This window comes from Coregonus lavaretus (assembly GCF_964263955.1).
Source record: "Coregonus lavaretus genome assembly, chromosome: 2".
NCBI lineage: Eukaryota > Metazoa > Chordata > Actinopteri > Salmoniformes > Salmonidae > Coregonus > Coregonus lavaretus.
In genome coordinates, this window is record NC_139989.1 from 64,716,755 (window position 1) to 64,733,492 (window position 16,738).

Below are 16,738 nucleotides of genomic sequence, written 5' to 3' on the forward strand. Positions count from 1 at the left end.
ACGAAATGTTCGACCCGAATGTAACCATCAGCATCCTCATCACACACGTCGAATACCTCCTTGAGCTTTTTCAGAAACCCTAGAAGCTGTTCTTGATCGGGGAAGACGTTTCCTTCCATCTTCGAGTTCGGTTTGTCAGATAATGTCGTTATTGAACGGACTTCGTTTGAATTCGTTCTGTAGTGGCCATCATTCCGGTTGCTGCTCTCCGCTGGTGCCGTTGCGGACTGGCTCGGTTGGCGCTGTTACATCAGCAGCATCCCGTTACCGAATGGGAAGGACCACTGATCGACGAGCGGTGGGTAGAGACGATAATTGGCTACGATTCACTATCATGAAAAAAAAAATCGATTTACGTAAACAATTTGATGTTATTGTGATACCGTCTAGCTCCTTGATTGTTTTCCAACCACATGACTATCGAATAGAAACTTGTAAATAAATATCCCCTTGGAAATTTATAATTACTGTAAATCAATGTGAAAGATACAATTTGATGTTATTGGGATACCATCTACCTCCTACCTTAATTGTTTTCCAAACATACGACTATTGAATAGAAACTTGGAAGTTAATCATTACTGTAAATCAATGTGAAATAAATGGTGATATTTAAAACTAAAAACGGCTCTAAATATGACACACATATTGGAAAATGTATGTATTTTCCTTGTACAAGCCCCAGCTCCATGGTTACCCTGAATAGCTACTTACATTACATTAATTGGCCTGACCTCTACTGTGTAGATGCTATTCTTAATAAATAACTACTGGATCTATAGCATAGTTTATTAAGAAACCACACATACCCGGTCATAGGATATCACAAACTTTATTATCTTACAAACAAGTATTTTAAAAAAATCAAGGGACATTCACAGTTATAACAATGTGTAAAAAAAACAAACACATAAAACCATAGACTAAGATCAAGAGATAGTAAATGACAAGAGACCAAAGAACATCTTTGACAGTACTTCCTCAACCTGCCCTGTACCCTCCTTTCCGCAATACAACATTATAAGGTTTGAGTGGGGCATTAAAAACGGTGCTCATCACACCCAGAACTAAGACATGTGAACCAACTCATCAATAGCTTTAATCCAGACTTTGATTAGCTGAATCCATGGTTCTGGTCAATTCCATTTGAACTCTTGTCTGTTGAGGAAATGAACAAACTCAAACTATTGAATTAAAAAAAATCTTCATAAAAACATTCTGAATTAGTTAATATCCTGAATTGACAGACTTGAAGTGGAATTGACCAGATTTTTTAGTGCTGGGCTGGAACAAAAGCCTGCCCTAATGCTGAAACACTCAGTGTGGGGAGGAGCAGGGTAAAATAAGGGTAAGGGGTTTGGTAAGGTAAAAATACTACCGCTGTATAAAGCGCTTCATCAGAGAGACTGTAGAGTCAACCACACATTGACATTAGGGCTGGTTTCCCGGACCCAGATGAAGCCTACTCCTGGACTTTAAAATAAGCACACTCAATGGAACACTTCCATTGAAAAATGTGATTAGGCTTAATCTGGGTCCAGGGTAAACCGTCTATGGGGGTGTCAGAACAAGCCCCAGTACATCCTCCCAAACAGAAACCGACTGGCCATGCGGCAGATCTGGTAAATACCAGATTTGGCCCGGTCCAGCTTTAGCCCAGTGGGCCAGTCTAAATTGGGGTTGTTTGCCGAATTATTATAATTTGGCCAATACTGGGGACCTCAAGGGGGGGGGGAAATGGGCCGGTGTGTTAGAAATGCCTGGGCCAAGTCGACCAAGAACGTCCATCTTGTTCCTCAGCCCAAATTCCCCACAACCAGCCTGGGCTCCAGCAGCGAGTCCCAACGTTCAGTCACCTGCGCACACACACAACACACACACAGAGAGACACAGAGAGAGACACACAGAGACAGAGACACAGAGAGAGACACAGAGAGAGAGAGCACAGAAAAGGGATTCTATTAATTCTATGGGAGTGACGTCACAGTCGTCCCCATGGTTACCGGAAAAATACAACATTCGGAATTCTGCACATACAGCTGTTTTATTGGGAAAAATGTAACCCCCCTTATGCCGGGTTTAAAGTAGCCCACCGGTTTTCTCTTTCAACTAAGCGATTGTAAGGGACATTCATTGGACAATGAACAGCTTCCCTCAACGTGTGGGTGATGGGGTTAAAATGCAGTCAGGGACAATAGAGCGAGGTTAGCTCATCCAAACAGTGTCACACAGACGGTACAGAGTGAGAAGAGGCCTGCTTAGTGAAGAGAGGGTGGTCAGTGGAACCAGAACAACATTCAGCGGTTACGCCATAACCCTGGCTCTGACATACAATATGATAATACAGTATGGTAGAAATTAAATCTAAATAATTAACGTGCGCAGTTCAATTTTCCTGCAGGATTGCTGCATTTATTGCATGTAGACAGGTTCTATGAAATAACGTTGTATTGAACAGTATCTTACCCCAACAGCGTACTCCGCTCTCTGAGCCCATTGGTTTTATTCATGTTTATAAAACGTACAGTAACAGTATTTTATGTCTTACCCTGGAGCCACGGGACACAGCGTACTCCACACTCTCTGATCCGTCAGCGTTCTGATACACCAGGTCAAACTTCCCCGGCTCCACCGGAGCTGAAGGACAGACAGACATGTTAGGGCGGTCCATCTTAGTAAGGCCCAGCATTGACCGGTAGTGTCAGGTGTCTTCAGATGGCTGGGGGAAACATCAGCTGAATCACCATTCTCCACCTTTCTCCCAAAGTGAGCACTGGCAGACTTGTCATGGATTCAACAATGGAACCTCACTCCAGACAATCATCACACCAATCCAATGACAGGAAGTTGTGCCGGTGCACTTTGGAGAAGAGCGGAGAATCGGGATGCAGACACTGCTTTTATTTATTTTTTCCCTTTCATTTAAAATGTTAAGTGAGGGATCTTCAATCTTACCATGCGGTTGGCCTTACCTTAATAAGCAGAGAGCAGCCATCTGTTTGGCCTTACCTTAATAAGCAGAGAGCAGCCATCTGTTTGGCCTTACCTTAATAAGCAGAGAGCAGCCATCTGTTTGGCCTTACCTTAATAAGCAGAGAGCAGCCATCTGTTTGGCCTTACCTTAATAAGCAGAGAGCAGCCATCTGTTTGGCCTTACCTTAATAAGCAGAGAGCAGCCATCTGTTTGGCCTTACCTTAATAAGCAGAGAGCAGCCATCTGTTTGGCCTTACCTTAATAAGCAGAGAGCAGCCATCTGTTTGGCCTTACCTTAATAAGCAGAGAGCAGCCATCTGTTTGGCCTTACCTTAATAAGCAGAGAGCAGCCATCTGTTTGGCCTTACCTTAATAAGCAGAGAGCAGCCATCTGTTTGGCCTTACCTTGAAAAGCAGAGAGCAGCCATCTGTTTGGCCTTACCTTGAAAAGCAGAGAGCAGCCATCTGTTTGGCCTTACCTTAATAAGCAGAGAGCAGCCATCTGTTTGGCCTTACCTTGATAAGCAGAGAGCAGCCATCTGTTTGGCCTTACCTTGATAAGCAGAGAGCAGCCATCTGTTTGGCCTTACCTTAATAAGCAGAGAGCAGCCATCTGTTTGGCCTTACCTTAATAAGCAGAGAGCAGCCATCTGTTTGGCCTTACCTTGATAAGCAGAGAGCAGCTCTAGCTCAATCTGTTTTGTGCTGTGGTCAAAATGAATGATCTTCCCCTCCTGAAAGACAAAACAGTGAGAAAAGACATTACCCAAATGAAAGAGATAATATTTTTTTTAATGTAGCACATAAACATTTCTTACCACATGTATTTAGTCCTAGTTCAGGACATAACTTGAGAAAAAAGCGCTGTCCACATACTGTTAGAAAATAACAGTTCCTAACCGTGTTGACAGCTCTTTCTCCTCTAGTTATACCAGACACTGAAGACAGAGAAAACAGTTCCTAACCGTGTTGACAACTCTTTCTCCTCTAGTTATACCAGACACTGAAGACAGAGAAAACAGTTCCTAACCGTGTTGACAACTCTTTCTCCTCTAGTTATACCAGACACTGAAGAGAGAAAACAGTTCCTAACCGTGTTGACAACTCTTTCTCCTCTAGTTATACCAGACACTGAAGAGAGAAAACAGTTCCTAACCGTGTTGACAACTCTTTCTCCTCTAGTTATACCAGACACTGAAGACAGAGAAAACAGTTCCTAACCGTGTTGACAGCTCTTTCTCCTCTAGTTATACCAGACACTGAAGAGAGAAAACAGTTCCTAACCGTGTTGACAGCTCTTTCTCCTCTAGTTATACCAGACACTGAAGAGAGAAAACAGTTCCTAACCGTGTTGACAGCTCTTTCTCCTCTAGTTATACCAGACACTGAAGAGAGAGAAAACAGTTCCTAACCGTGGTGACAGCTCTTTCTCCTCTAGTTATACCAGACACTGAAGACAGAGAAAACATTTCCTAACCGTGTTGACAACTCTTTCTCCTCTAGTTATACCAGACACTGAAGAGAGAAAACAGTTCCTAACCGTGTTGACAGCTCTTTCTCCTCTAGTTATACCAGACACTGAAGAGAGAAAACAGTTCCTAACCGTGTTGACAGCTCTTTCTCCTCTAGTTATACCAGACACTGAAGACAGAAAACAGTTCCTAACCGTGTTGACAGCTCTTTCTCCTCTAGTTATACCAGACACTGAAGAGAGAAAACAGTTCCTAACCGTGTTGACAGCTCTTTCTCCTCTAGTTATACCAGACACTGAAGAGAGAAAACAGTTCCTAACCGTGTTGACAGCTCTTTCTCCTCTAGTTATACCAGACACTGAAGAGAGAAAACAGTTCCTAACCGTGTTGACAGCTCTTTCTCCTCTAGTTATACCAGACACTGAAGAGAGAAAACAGTTCCTAACCGTGTTGACAGCTCTTTCTCCTCTAGTTATACCAGACACCGAAGAGAGAGAAAACAGTTCCTAACCGTGTTGACAGCTCTTTCTCCTCTAGTTATACCAGACACTGAAGAGAGAAAACAGTTCCTAACCGTGTTGACAGCTCTTTCTCCTCTAGTTATACCAGACACTGAAGAGAGAGAAAACAGTTCCTAACCGTGTTGACAGCTCTTTCTCCTCTAGTTATACCAGACACTGAAGAGAGAAAACAGTTCCTAACCGTGTTGACAGCTCTTTCTCCTCTAGTTATATCAGACACTGAAGACAGAGAAAACAGTTCCTAACCGTGTTGACAGCTCTTTCTCCTCTAGTTATATCAGACACTGAAGACAGAGAAAACAGTTCCTAACCGTGTTGACAACTCTTTCTCCTCTAGTTATATCAGACACTGAAGACAGAGAGAAAACAGTTCCTAACCGTGTTGACAGCTCTTTCTCCTCTAGTTATACCAGACACTGAAGACAGAGAAAACAGTTCCTAACCGTGTTGACAACTCTTTCTCCTCTAGTTATATCAGACACTGAAGACAGAGAGAAAACAGTTCCTAACCGTGTTGACAACTCTTTCTCCTCTAGTTGTATCAGACACTGAAGACAGAGAAAACAGTTCCTAACCGTGTTGACAGCTCTTTCTCCTCTAGTTATACCAGACACTGAAGAGAGAAAACAGTTCCTAACCGTGTTGACAGCTCTTTCTCCTCTAGTTATATCAGACACTGAAGACAGAGAGAAAACAGTTCCTAACCGTGTTGACAGCTCTTTCTCCTCTAGTTATACCAGACACTGAAGAGAGAAAACAGTTCCTAACCGTGTTGACAGCTCTTTCTCCTCTAGTTATAGACACTGAAGAGAGAGAGAAAACAGTTCCTAACCGTGTTGACAGCTCTTTCTCCTCTAGTTATACCAGACACTGAAGAGAGAGAGAAAACAGTTCCTAACCGTGTTGACAGCTCTTTCTCCTCTAGTTATATCAGACACTGAAGAGAGAAAACAGTTCCTAACCGTGTTGACAGCTCTTTCTCCTCTAGTTATACCAGACACTGAAGAGAGAGAGAAAACAGTTCCTAACCGTGTTGACAGCTCTTTCTCCTCTAGTTATACCAGACACTGAAGACAGAGAAAACAGTTCCTAACCGTGTTGACAGCTCTTTCTCCTCTAGTTATACCAGACACTGAAGACAGAAAACAGTTCCTAACCGTGTTGACAGCTCTTTCTCTCTAGTTATACCAGACACTGAAGAGAGAAAACAGTTCCTAACCGTGTTGACAGCTCTTTCTCCTCTAGTTATACCAGACACTGAAGACAGAGAAAACAGTTCCTAACCGTGTTGACAGCTCTTTCTCCTCTAGTTATATCAGACACTGAAGACAGAGAAAACAGTTCCTAACCGTGTTGACAGCTCTTTCTCCTCTAGTTATACCAGACACTGAAGACAGAGAAAACAGTTCCTAACCGTGTTGACAGCTCTTTCTCCTCTAGTTATACCAGACACTGAAGACAGAGAGAAAACAGTTCCTAACCGTGTTGACAACTTTCTCCTCTAGTTATATCAGACACAGAAGAGAGAGAGAAAACAGTTCCTAACCGTGTTGACAGCTCTTTCTCCTCTAGTTATATCAGACACTGATGACAGAGAAAACAGTTCCTAACCGTGTTGACAACTCTTTCTCCTCTAGTTATACCAGACACTGAAGACAGAGAGAAAACAGTTCCTAACCGTGTTGACAGCTCTTTCTCCTCTAGTTATATCAGACACTGAAGAGAGAAAACAGTTCCTAACCGTGTTGACAGCTCTTTCTCCTCTAGTTATATCAGACACTGAAGAGAGAAAACAGTTCCTAACCGTGTTGACAACTCTTTCTCCTCTAGTTATACCAGACACTGAAGAGAGAAAACAGTTCCTAACCGTGTTGACAGCTCTTTCTCCTCTAGTTATACCAGACACTGAAGAGAGAAAACAGTTCCTAACCGTGTTGACAACTCTTTCTCCTCTAGTTATACCAGACACTGAAGAGAGAAAACAGTTCCTAACCGTGTTGACAGCTCTTTCTCCTCTAGTTATACCAGACACTGAAGACAGAAAACAGTTCCTAACCGTGTTGACAGCTCTTTCTCCTCTAGTTATACCAGACACTGAAGACAGAGAAAACAGTTCCTAACCGTGTTGACAGCTCTTTCTCCTCTAGTTATACCAGACACTGAAGAGAGAAAACAGTTCCTAACCGTGTTGACAACTCTTTCTCCTCTAGTTATACCAGACACTGAAGACAGAGAAAACAGTTCCTAACCGTGTTGACAGCTCTTTCTCCTCTAGTTATACCAGACACTGAAGAGAGAAAAGGAGTTAGTCTTTCTGCTATTTTTACTCACTTTATACTCAGACACCTCTGGTGTGTAGTTCTCTGTCAGCTCCAGCAGCTGTGAACATACACAAACACACACTGGAGTGATAATGAGTGACATTGAGGCATGCAGCACCTTAGCAACACAGCTGTACAGTAATCTCTCACTGTTCTTCTATTTTAATTAAAGGAGGCTTTATTAGCATGGAAAATGGAGGGACTTACATTACCAGCGTCTTTAACTGTTTCCCACCTTGTCCATTGAGTCTACTGAATTAGTACCGCTAGGAGTTTTTCTTGGCCACATGACCTGAGCAGGAAAAACTCCAGCGTCTGAATGGAGTGACCCTATACCCTAACTATGCTATTTTTTCTACTAGTACATACAGTTGCTTCCATTTGAACCACTGGGAAACAGCGGCAAGTCTTACCGAGTGGACCACCCTGGCTAAATAAAGACATGAAATTAGTGAAGGTAAATGCATTGCTTCCATTTGAACCAAGTTTATCAGACTGAGCTGTGTGGTGAATATAGAACTGTTCCATATCCAGCAGCAGCACGGCCTGTCTGAGTGGTGAGTTACCTCCAAGGCTGGTCTGAGTGGTGAGTTACCTCCAAGGCTGGTCTGAGTGGTGAGTTACCTCCAAGGCTGGTCTATAAGTGGTGAGTTACCTCCAAGGTCTGTCTATAAGTGGTGAGTTACCTCCAAGGCTGGTCTGAGTGGTGAGTTACCTCCAAGGTTGGTCTATAAGTGGTGAGTTACCTCCAAGGTCTGTCTATAAGTGGTGAGTTACCTCCAAGGTCTGTCTATAAGTGGCGAGTTACCTCCAAGGTCTGTCTATAAGTGGTGAGTTACCTCCAAGGTTGGTCTATAAGTGGCGAGTTACCTCCAAGGTCTGTCTATAAGTGGTGAGTTACCTCCAAGGTCTGTCTGAGTGGTGAGTTACCTCCAAGGCTGGTCTATAAGTGGCGAGTTACCTCCAAGGTTGGTCTATAAGTGGTGAGTTACCTCCAAGGTCTGTCTATAAGTGGTGAGTTACCTCCAAGGTCTGTCTGAGTGGTGAGTTACCTCCAAGGTTGGTCTATAAGTGGTGAGTTACCTCCAAGGTCTGTCTGAGTGGTGAGTTACCTCCAAGGCTGGTCTGAGTGGTGAGTTACCTCCAAGGTTGGTCTATAAGTGGTGAGTTACCTCCAAGGCTGGTCTATAAGTGGTGAGTTACCTCCAAGGTCTGTCTGAGTGGTGAGTTACCTCCAAGGTTGGTCTATAAGTGGTGAGTTACCTCCAAGGCTGGTCTATAAGTGGTGAGTTACCTCCAAGGTTGGTCTATAAGTGGTGAGTTACCTCCAAGGCTGGTCTATAAGTGGTGAGTTACCTCCAAGGTCTGTCTGAGTGGTGAGTTACCTCCACGGTTGGTCTATAAGTGGTGAGTTACCTCCAAGGCTGGTCTATAAGTGGCGAGTTACCTCCAAGGTCTGTCTATAAGTGGTGAGTTACCTCCAAGGTCTGTCTATAAGTGGTGAGTTACCTCCAAGGTTGGTCTATAAGTGGCGAGTTACCTCCAAGGTCTGTCTATAAGTGGTGAGTTACCTCCAAGGTCTGTCTGAGTGGTGAGTTACCTCCAAGGTCTGTCTGAGTGGTGAGTTACCTCCAAGGCTGGTCTGAGTGGCGAGTTACCTCCAAGGCTGGTCTATAAGTGGCGAGTTACCTCCAAGGTCTGTCTGAGTGGTGAGTTACCTCCAAGGCTGGTCTATAAGTGGCGATTTACCTCCAAGGCTGGTCTGAGTGGTGAGTTACCTCCAAGGTCTGTCTGAGTGGTGAGTTACCTCCAAGGCTGGTCTATAAGTGGCGAGTTACCTCCAAGGTCTGTCTGAGTGGTGAGTTACCTTGAAGGTTGTCTATAAGTGGTGAGTTACCTCCAAGGTCTGTCTATAAGTGGTGAGTTACCTCCAAGGTTGGTCTATAAGTGGTGAGTTACCTCCAAGGTCTGTCTATAAGTGGTGAGTTACCTCCAAGGTCTGTCTATAAGTGGTGAGTTACCTCCAAGGTTGGTCTATAAGTGGTGAGTTACCTCCAAGGTCTGTCTATAAGTGGTGAGTTACCTCCAAGCTATGTCTATAAGTGGTGAGTTACCTCCAAGGTTGGTCTATAAGTGGTGAGTTACCTCCAAGGCTGGTCTGAGTGGTGAGTTACCTCCAAGGTCTGTCTGAGTGGTGAGTTACCTTGAAGGTTGTCTATAAGTGGTGAGTTACCTCCAAGGTCTGTCTATAAGTGGTGAGTTACCTCCAAGGCTGGTCTATAAGTGGCGAGTTACCTCCAAGGTCTGTCTGAGTGGTGAGTTACCTCCAAGGTTGGTCTATAAGTGGTGAGTTACCTCCAAGGCCTGTCTGAGTGGTGAGTTACCTCCAAGGTTGTCTATAAGTGGTGAGTTACCTCCAAGGTCTGTCTATAAGTGGTGAGTTACCTCCAAGGCTGGTCTATAAGTGGCGAGTTACCTCCAAGGTCTGTCTGAGTGGTGAGTTACCTCCAAGGCTGGTCTGAGTGGTGAGTTACCTCCAAGGTCTGTCTGAGTGGTGAGTTACCTTGAAGGTTGTCTATAAGTGGTGAGTTACCTCCAAGGTCTGTCTATAAGTGGTGAGTTACCTCCAAGGTCTGTCTGAGTGGTGAGTTACCTCCAAGGCTGGTCTGAGTGGTGAGTTACCTCCAAGGTCTGTCTATAAGTGGTGAGTTACCTCGAAGGTTGGTCTATAAGTGGTGAGTTACCTCGAAGGTTGGTCTATAAGTGGTGTGTTACCTTGAAGGTTGGTCTATAAGTGGTATGTTACCTTGAAGGTTGGTCTATAAGTGGTGTGTTACCTTGAAGGTTGTCTACAAGTGGTATATTACCTTGAAGGTTGGTCTACAAGTGGTGTGTTACCTTGAAGGCTGGTCTATAAGTGGTGAGTTACCTTGAAGGTTGGTCTATAAGTGGTGTGTTACCTTGAAGGCTGGTCTATAAGTGGTGAGTTACCTTGAAGGTTGGTCTATAAGTGGTGAGTTACCTTGAAGGTTGGTCTATAAGTGGTATGTTACCTTGAAGGTTGTCTATAAGTGGTATGTTACCTTGAAGGTTGTCTATAAGTGGTGAGTTACCTCCAAGGTCTGTCTGAGTGGTGAGTTACCTCCAAGGTTGGTCTATAAGTGGTGAGTTACCTCCAAGGTTGGTCTATAAGTGGCGAGTTACCTCCAAGGCTGGTCTATAAGTGGCGAGTTACCTCCAAGGTCTGTCTATAAGTGGTATATGTTACCTTGAAGGTTGTCTATAAGTGGTGAGTTACCTCCAAGGTCTGTCTGAGTGGTGAGTTACCTCCAAGGTCTGTCTGAGTGGTGAGTTACCTCCAAGGTCTGTCTATAAGTGGTGAGTTACCTCGAAGGTTGGTCTATAAGTGGTGAGTTACCTCCAAGGTCTGTCTGAGTGGTGAGTTACCTCCAAGGTCTGTCTATAAGTGGTGAGTTACCTCGAAGGTTGGTCTATAAGTGGTGAGTTACCTCGAAGGTTGGTCTATAAGTGGTGTGTTACCTTGAAGGTTGGTCTATAAGTGGTATGTTACCTTGAAGGTTGGTCTATAAGTGGTGTGTTACCTTGAAGGTTGTCTACAAGTGGTATATTACCTTGAAGGTTGGTCTACAAGTGGTGTGTTACCTTGAAGGCTGGTCTATAAGTGGTGAGTTACCTTGAAGGTTGGTCTATAAGTGGTGAGTTACCTTGAAGGTTGGTCTATAAGTGGTATGTTACCTTGAAGGTTGTCTATAAGTGGTATGTTACCTTGAAGGTTGTCTATAAGTGGTGAGTTACCTCCAAGGTCTGTCTGAGTGGTGAGTTACCTCCAAGGCTGGTCTATAAGTGGCGAGTTACCTCCAAGGCTGGTCTATAAGTGGCGAGTTACCTCCAAGGTCTGTCTATAAGTGGTATATGTTACCTTGAAGGTTGTCTATAAGTGGCGAGTTACCTCCAAGGTCTGTCTATAAGTGGTGAGTTACCTCCAAGGTCTGTCTGAGTGGTGAGTTACCTCCAAGGTCTGTCTGAGTGGTGAGTTACCTCCAAGGTCTGTCTATAAGTGGTGAGTTACCTCCAAGGTCTGTCTATAAGTGGTGAGTTACCTCCAAGGTTGGTCTATAAGTGGTGAGTTACCTCCAAGGTTGGTCTATAAGTGGTGAGTTACCTCCAAGGTCTGTCTATAAGTGGCGAGTTACCTCCAAGGTTGGTCTATAAGTGGTGAGTTACCTCCAAGGTCTGTCTGAGTGGTGAGTTACCTCCAAGGTCTGTCTGAGTGGTGAGTTACCTCCAAGGTTGGTCTATAAGTGGTGTGTTACCTTGAAGGTTGGTCTATAAGTGGTATGTTACCTTGAAGGTTGGTCTATAAGTGGTGTGTTACCTTGAAGGTTGTCTACAAGTGGTATATTACCTTGAAGGTTGGTCTACAAGTGGTGTGTTACCTTGAAGGCTGGTCTATAAGTGGTGAGTTACCTTGAAGGTTGGTCTATAAGTGGTGTGTTACCTTGAAGGCTGGTCTATAAGTGGTGAGTTACCTTGAAGGTTGGTCTATAAGTGGTGAGTTACCTTGAAGGTTGGTCTATAAGTGGTATGTTACCTTGAAGGTTGTCTATAAGTGGTATGTTACCTTGAAGGTTGGTCTACAAGTGGTGTGTTACCTTGAAGGCTGGTCTATAAGTGGTGAGTTACCTTGAAGGTTGGTCTATAAGTGGTGAGTTACCTTGAAGGTTGGTCTATAAGTGGTGTGTTACCTTGAAGGTTGTCTACAAGTGGTATGTTACCTTGAAGGTTGGTCTACAAGTGGTGTGTTACCTTGAAGGCTGGTCTATAAGTGGTGAGTTACCTTGAAGGTCTATAAGTGGTGAGTTACCTTGAAGGCTGGTCTATAAGTGGTGAGTTACCTTGAAGGTTGGTCTATAAGTGGTGAGTTACCTTGAAGGTCTATAAGTGGTGAGTTACCTTGAAGGTCTATAAGTGGTATGTTACCTTGAAGGTTGGTCTATAAGTGGTATGTTACCTTGAAGGTTGGTCTATAAGTGGTGAGTTACCTTGAAGGTTGGTCTATAAGTGGTGTGTTACCTTGAAGGCTGGTCTATAAGTGGTGAGTTACCTTGAAGGTTGGTCTATAAGTGGTGAGTTACCTTGAAGGTTGGTCTATAAGTGGTGAGTTACCTTGAAGGTTGGTCTATAAGTGGTATGTTACCTTGAAGGTTGGTCTATAAGTGGTATGTTACCTTGAAGGTTGGTCTATAAGTGGTGAGTTACCTTGAAGGTTGGTCTATAAGTGGTATGTTACCTTGAAGGCTGGTCTATAAGTGGTGAGTTACCTTGAAGGTTGGTCTATAAGTGGTATGTTACCTTGAAGGTTGGTCTATAAGTGGTATGTTACCTTGAAGGTTGGTCTATAAGTGGTGAGTTACCTTGAAGGTTGGTCTATAAGTGGTATGTTACCTTGAAGGCTGGTCTATAAGTGGTGAGTTACCTTGAAGGTTGGTCTATAAGTGGTGAGTTACCTTGAAGGTTGGTCTATAAGTGGTATGTTACCTTGAAGGTTGGTCTATAAGTGGTATGTTACCTTGAAGGTTGGTCTATAAGTGGTGAGTTACCTTGAAGGTTGGTCTATAAGTGGTATGTTACCTTGAAGGCTGGTCTATAAGTGGTGAGTTACCTTGAAGGTTGGTCTATAAGTGGTGAGTTACCTTGAAGGTTGGTCTATAAGTGGTGAGTTACCTTGAAGGCTGGTCTATAAGTGGTGAGTTACCTTGAAGGTTGGTCTATAAGTGGTATGTTACCTTGAAGGTTGGTCTATAAGTGGTGAGTTACCTTGAAGGTTGGTCTATAAGTGGTGAGTTACCTTGAAGGTTGGTCTATAAGTGGTATGTTACCTTGAAGGCTGGTCTATAAGTGGTGAGTTACCTTGAAGGTTGGTCTATAAGTGGTATGTTACCTTGAAGGCTGGTCTATAAGTGGTATGTTACCTTGAAGGCGATTTTCTGTCCCACCTGAGGGGGAGCAGCTAGGAGGGGCATCTCACTGTAGTCCCTCCTGGTGACACTCTCTGATGGGTTCTACAACACACACACACCTAGAAATATCATACCTCCCACATCTTCATTCCAGCAGCAACATAAGTAGGTTACAGAATGCCACAGGGTTGGGGTCAAGTCCATTTCAATTTAGTCAATTCAAGAAGTAAACAGAAATTCCAATTCCAGTTCTGTGCTTTTCAATGAGAAAGAAAATGCTATCTAAATTACTTGAATTGACCAACCCTGGAATACCGTCTAGCAGTCAGTTGACTTACCTGGAACACCACAGAGTTGTTAATCAGGGAGTCGTTCTGGTATGAAGGCAGCACCACAGTGTTGTTAATCAGGGAGTCATTCTGGTACGATGGTAGCTGCTGATGATTATTCTGCTGTCGCTGTCCACCTTCATAGTTGAAATAAAACCCTGCATGATCTCCTCCTGCCCCTCTATCTTCTCCTCTCCCTCCTCTACCCCCACCACGAGGACCCCTGTCCCACTCCCCACCTCTACCCCCCCTGCCTCCACCTCCAGCACCACCCCAACCCTGGCCTCGATCCCCTCTACCCCAACCCCTATCCCAACCCCCACCCCTCTCTGCACTCCTAGGGCTTCCCCTGCCTCGGCCTCTCCAGGTGGGGTCTGCTGCCATAGCAGGGACCGTCCCCATCCCCAGGCCTGGCCGTTTGATAACCAGCTGAATCTCCTCCTCCTCACTACTACTACCACCACTAGAGTCTGAGCTCTCAGGCCTCCTGTGGGCCTTCTGTGCTGCTGGGGCCGAGCCTGGCCCTGGAGCTTTAGCTCTCTGGCCAGGGGATACAGAGTTAATGGGACCTGAGGAAGGGAGGCTGGGTCTGGGCTCGGAGGGGGTGGTTTTGTCCCTAGGACCAGCGTCGGAGCCTGTGGTAGTAGGAGGAGTGGCAGCAGGCTTGGATAGAGGAGTTTGGTTTTTAACCGGAGGTTTGCCTGTGGTGGCTTTGCTAGAGGCATCGTCATCCGATGAGTCTGAGTCCGAATCGGATGACGAGGGAGGTGGGCGTGGTTTCTTATTGGGGGTTGGGGGTTTGACTATAGGGGTGACTTTTGGGGTGGCTTTAGATGCGACGGGGTGTGTAGAGGTAGCAGAGGGTGATTTGGGGGGTCGTTTCTGTGTGGGGTTTTTACTTGGGGCTTCCTCCTCACTACTGCTGCCACTGGAATCAGAACATGAGTCTGTTTCCCCATTCTGGGTCTTTGCTGTGGCTTTACCGTTAACAGATACTGCTGTGGCAGCTGGAGCCTTCTTGGTGTTTTTGTCCCCTTTGGCTATGGTGGGAGAGGGTCCTGTGGACGAGGTGGGAGAGGGTCCTGTGGACGAGGTGGGAGAGGGTCCTGTGGATGAGGCAGTGGTTTTGGTCACCATCTTCTCCTCTTTTTTCTTCTTCTGTTTCTTCTTGTCTTCTTTGCTCCTCTCTTCAACCGCAGCCTGGTTGGAATCGGCCTCCTGACTCTCCTCGTTCTGTCTCTTCTTCTTCTTCTTTTTCCACTCTTCACTCACTTGGTTCTGTGTGGGCTCCTCCTCCTCCGCATCTCTCCTCCTCTTCTTCTTGGAGTTGACAGCAGATGTGTTGGACGGACTTCCATTCAAACGGGTTAGGATGTCCACCTTCACTCTGTCAAACAACACAACACGGAGGGTTGGAACGGTAGATATTCTCAAAGTACTAGGGTGTGTGTGTGTGAAAACAGATATTGGCCTAGGCTAAGACCAGGCTTGGAGTGCAATCCCTCCATTGTTTTGTAGCTAGCCTATGTAGCTAGCTAGCTAGGCTGTATAACCAACCCATAGAAATATAATGAACCAACCACGTGGGTGAGATCACCTGACTGAGATCCTAATTAAAGTTTCAGCGCCATTAGCTCTGGTCCAAGGCGTTAGCGGAGGTTTAGAGCTAAGCGTGGATCAGACTGGATAAAAACATGTGTGGCTAGGGTGTGTGACGCACCTGATGCTGTCGTTGTCTCGGACTACGTAGATCCTCTCTGTATGCGGCAGGTAGCAGTCTTCAATGAATAGACTCAAAATGCTCCTGCGACTGAAGTCGAACTTCTCCCTGATTATGCTGGCCAAGTCTGCTACCACACGGCATTTGTTCAAATCAACGAGCACCCAGCACATGCGACAGTCGGATACCGAAGGCGGCGGGTAATCAAAATACAATCGCACCCGTATCGTATTGGAGGCTGCCATTGCTGCTGTGTGGAAGGAAATCTCTCTCACGCGCTGTTCAGAAAACTATTTGCCTGCCTTTTTAAGAATTGACTCGTGTTTAGTTACTGCCACCTATTGGTGCGGAAGGGAATTTTCCCAGTCGGAGCTCGTTTTTCCCCCGAGTTGTCTTGAATGCATTGAAGTCTGATATTTCTGAGTTCCCAGTTGTTTTGAACAGTGAAATGCTTACTTACAGCCCTTTACCAACAGTGCATTTATTTTTAATAAAAAAGTAAAATAAAACAACAACAAAAAAGTGTTGAGAAAAAAAGAGCAGAAGTAAAATAAAATAACAGTAGGGAGGCTAACAAGTGGGGAGAACAAGTATTTGATACACTGCCGATTTTGCAGGTTTTCCTACTTACAAAGCATGTAGAGGTCTGTAATTTTTATCATAGGTACACTTCAACTGTGAGAGACGGAATCTAAAACAAAAATCCAGAAAATCACATTGTATGATTTTTAAGTAATTACCGGTAATTTGCATTTTATTGCATGACATAAGTATTTGATCACCTACCAACCAGTAACAATTCCGGCTCTCACAGACCTGTTAGTTTTTCTTTAAGAAGCCCTCCTGTTCTCCACTCATTACCTGTATTAACTGCACCTGTTTGAACTCGTTACCTGTATAAAAGACACCTGTCCACACACTCAATCAAACAGACTCCAACCTCTCCACAACGGCCAAGACCAGAGAGCTGTGTAAGGACATCAGGGATAAAATTGTAGACCTGCACAAGGCTGGGATGGGCTACAGGACAATAGGCAAGCAGCTTGGTGAGAAGGCAACAACTGTTGGCGCAATTATTAGAAAATTGAAGAAGTTCAAGATGACGGTCAGTCACCCTCGGTCTGGGGCTCCATGCAAGATCTCACCTCGTGGGGCATCAATGATCATGAGGAAGGTGAGAGATCAGCCCAGAACTACACGGCAGGACCTGGTCAATGACCTGAAGAGAGCTGGGACCACAGTCTCAAAGAAAACCATTAGTAACACACTACGCCGTCATGGATTAAAATCCTGCAGCGCACGCAAGGTCCCCCTGCTCAAGCTTCCGTCTCTCACAGTTGAAGTGTACCTATGATAAAAATTACAGACCTCTACATGCTTTGTAAGTAGGAAAACCTGCAAAATCGGCAGTGTATCAAAT

At 44.8% G+C, this 16,738-nt stretch overlaps 1 protein-coding gene across 1 annotated transcript; it reads right to left on the minus strand.

Annotated features, from left to right (window-relative positions):
* Positions 1 to 817: 817 nt before the first annotated feature.
* LOC311106203 (coilin-like) lies at positions 818 to 15,618 on the minus strand. The gene is made up of 7 exons (XM_084148512.1): positions 15,319 to 15,618; positions 13,608 to 14,985; positions 13,282 to 13,371; positions 7,299 to 7,346; positions 3,639 to 3,708; positions 2,549 to 2,637; positions 818 to 1,856 (listed from the first exon to the last, which is right to left on the minus strand). Exons 1-7 carry the CDS (start codon positions 15,561 to 15,563, stop codon positions 1,797 to 1,799), a joined length of 1,980 nt encoding a protein of 659 aa, XP_084004638.1. The 5' UTR covers positions 15,564 to 15,618; the 3' UTR covers positions 818 to 1,796.
* Between the last annotated feature and the right edge of the window lie 1,120 nt (positions 15,619 to 16,738).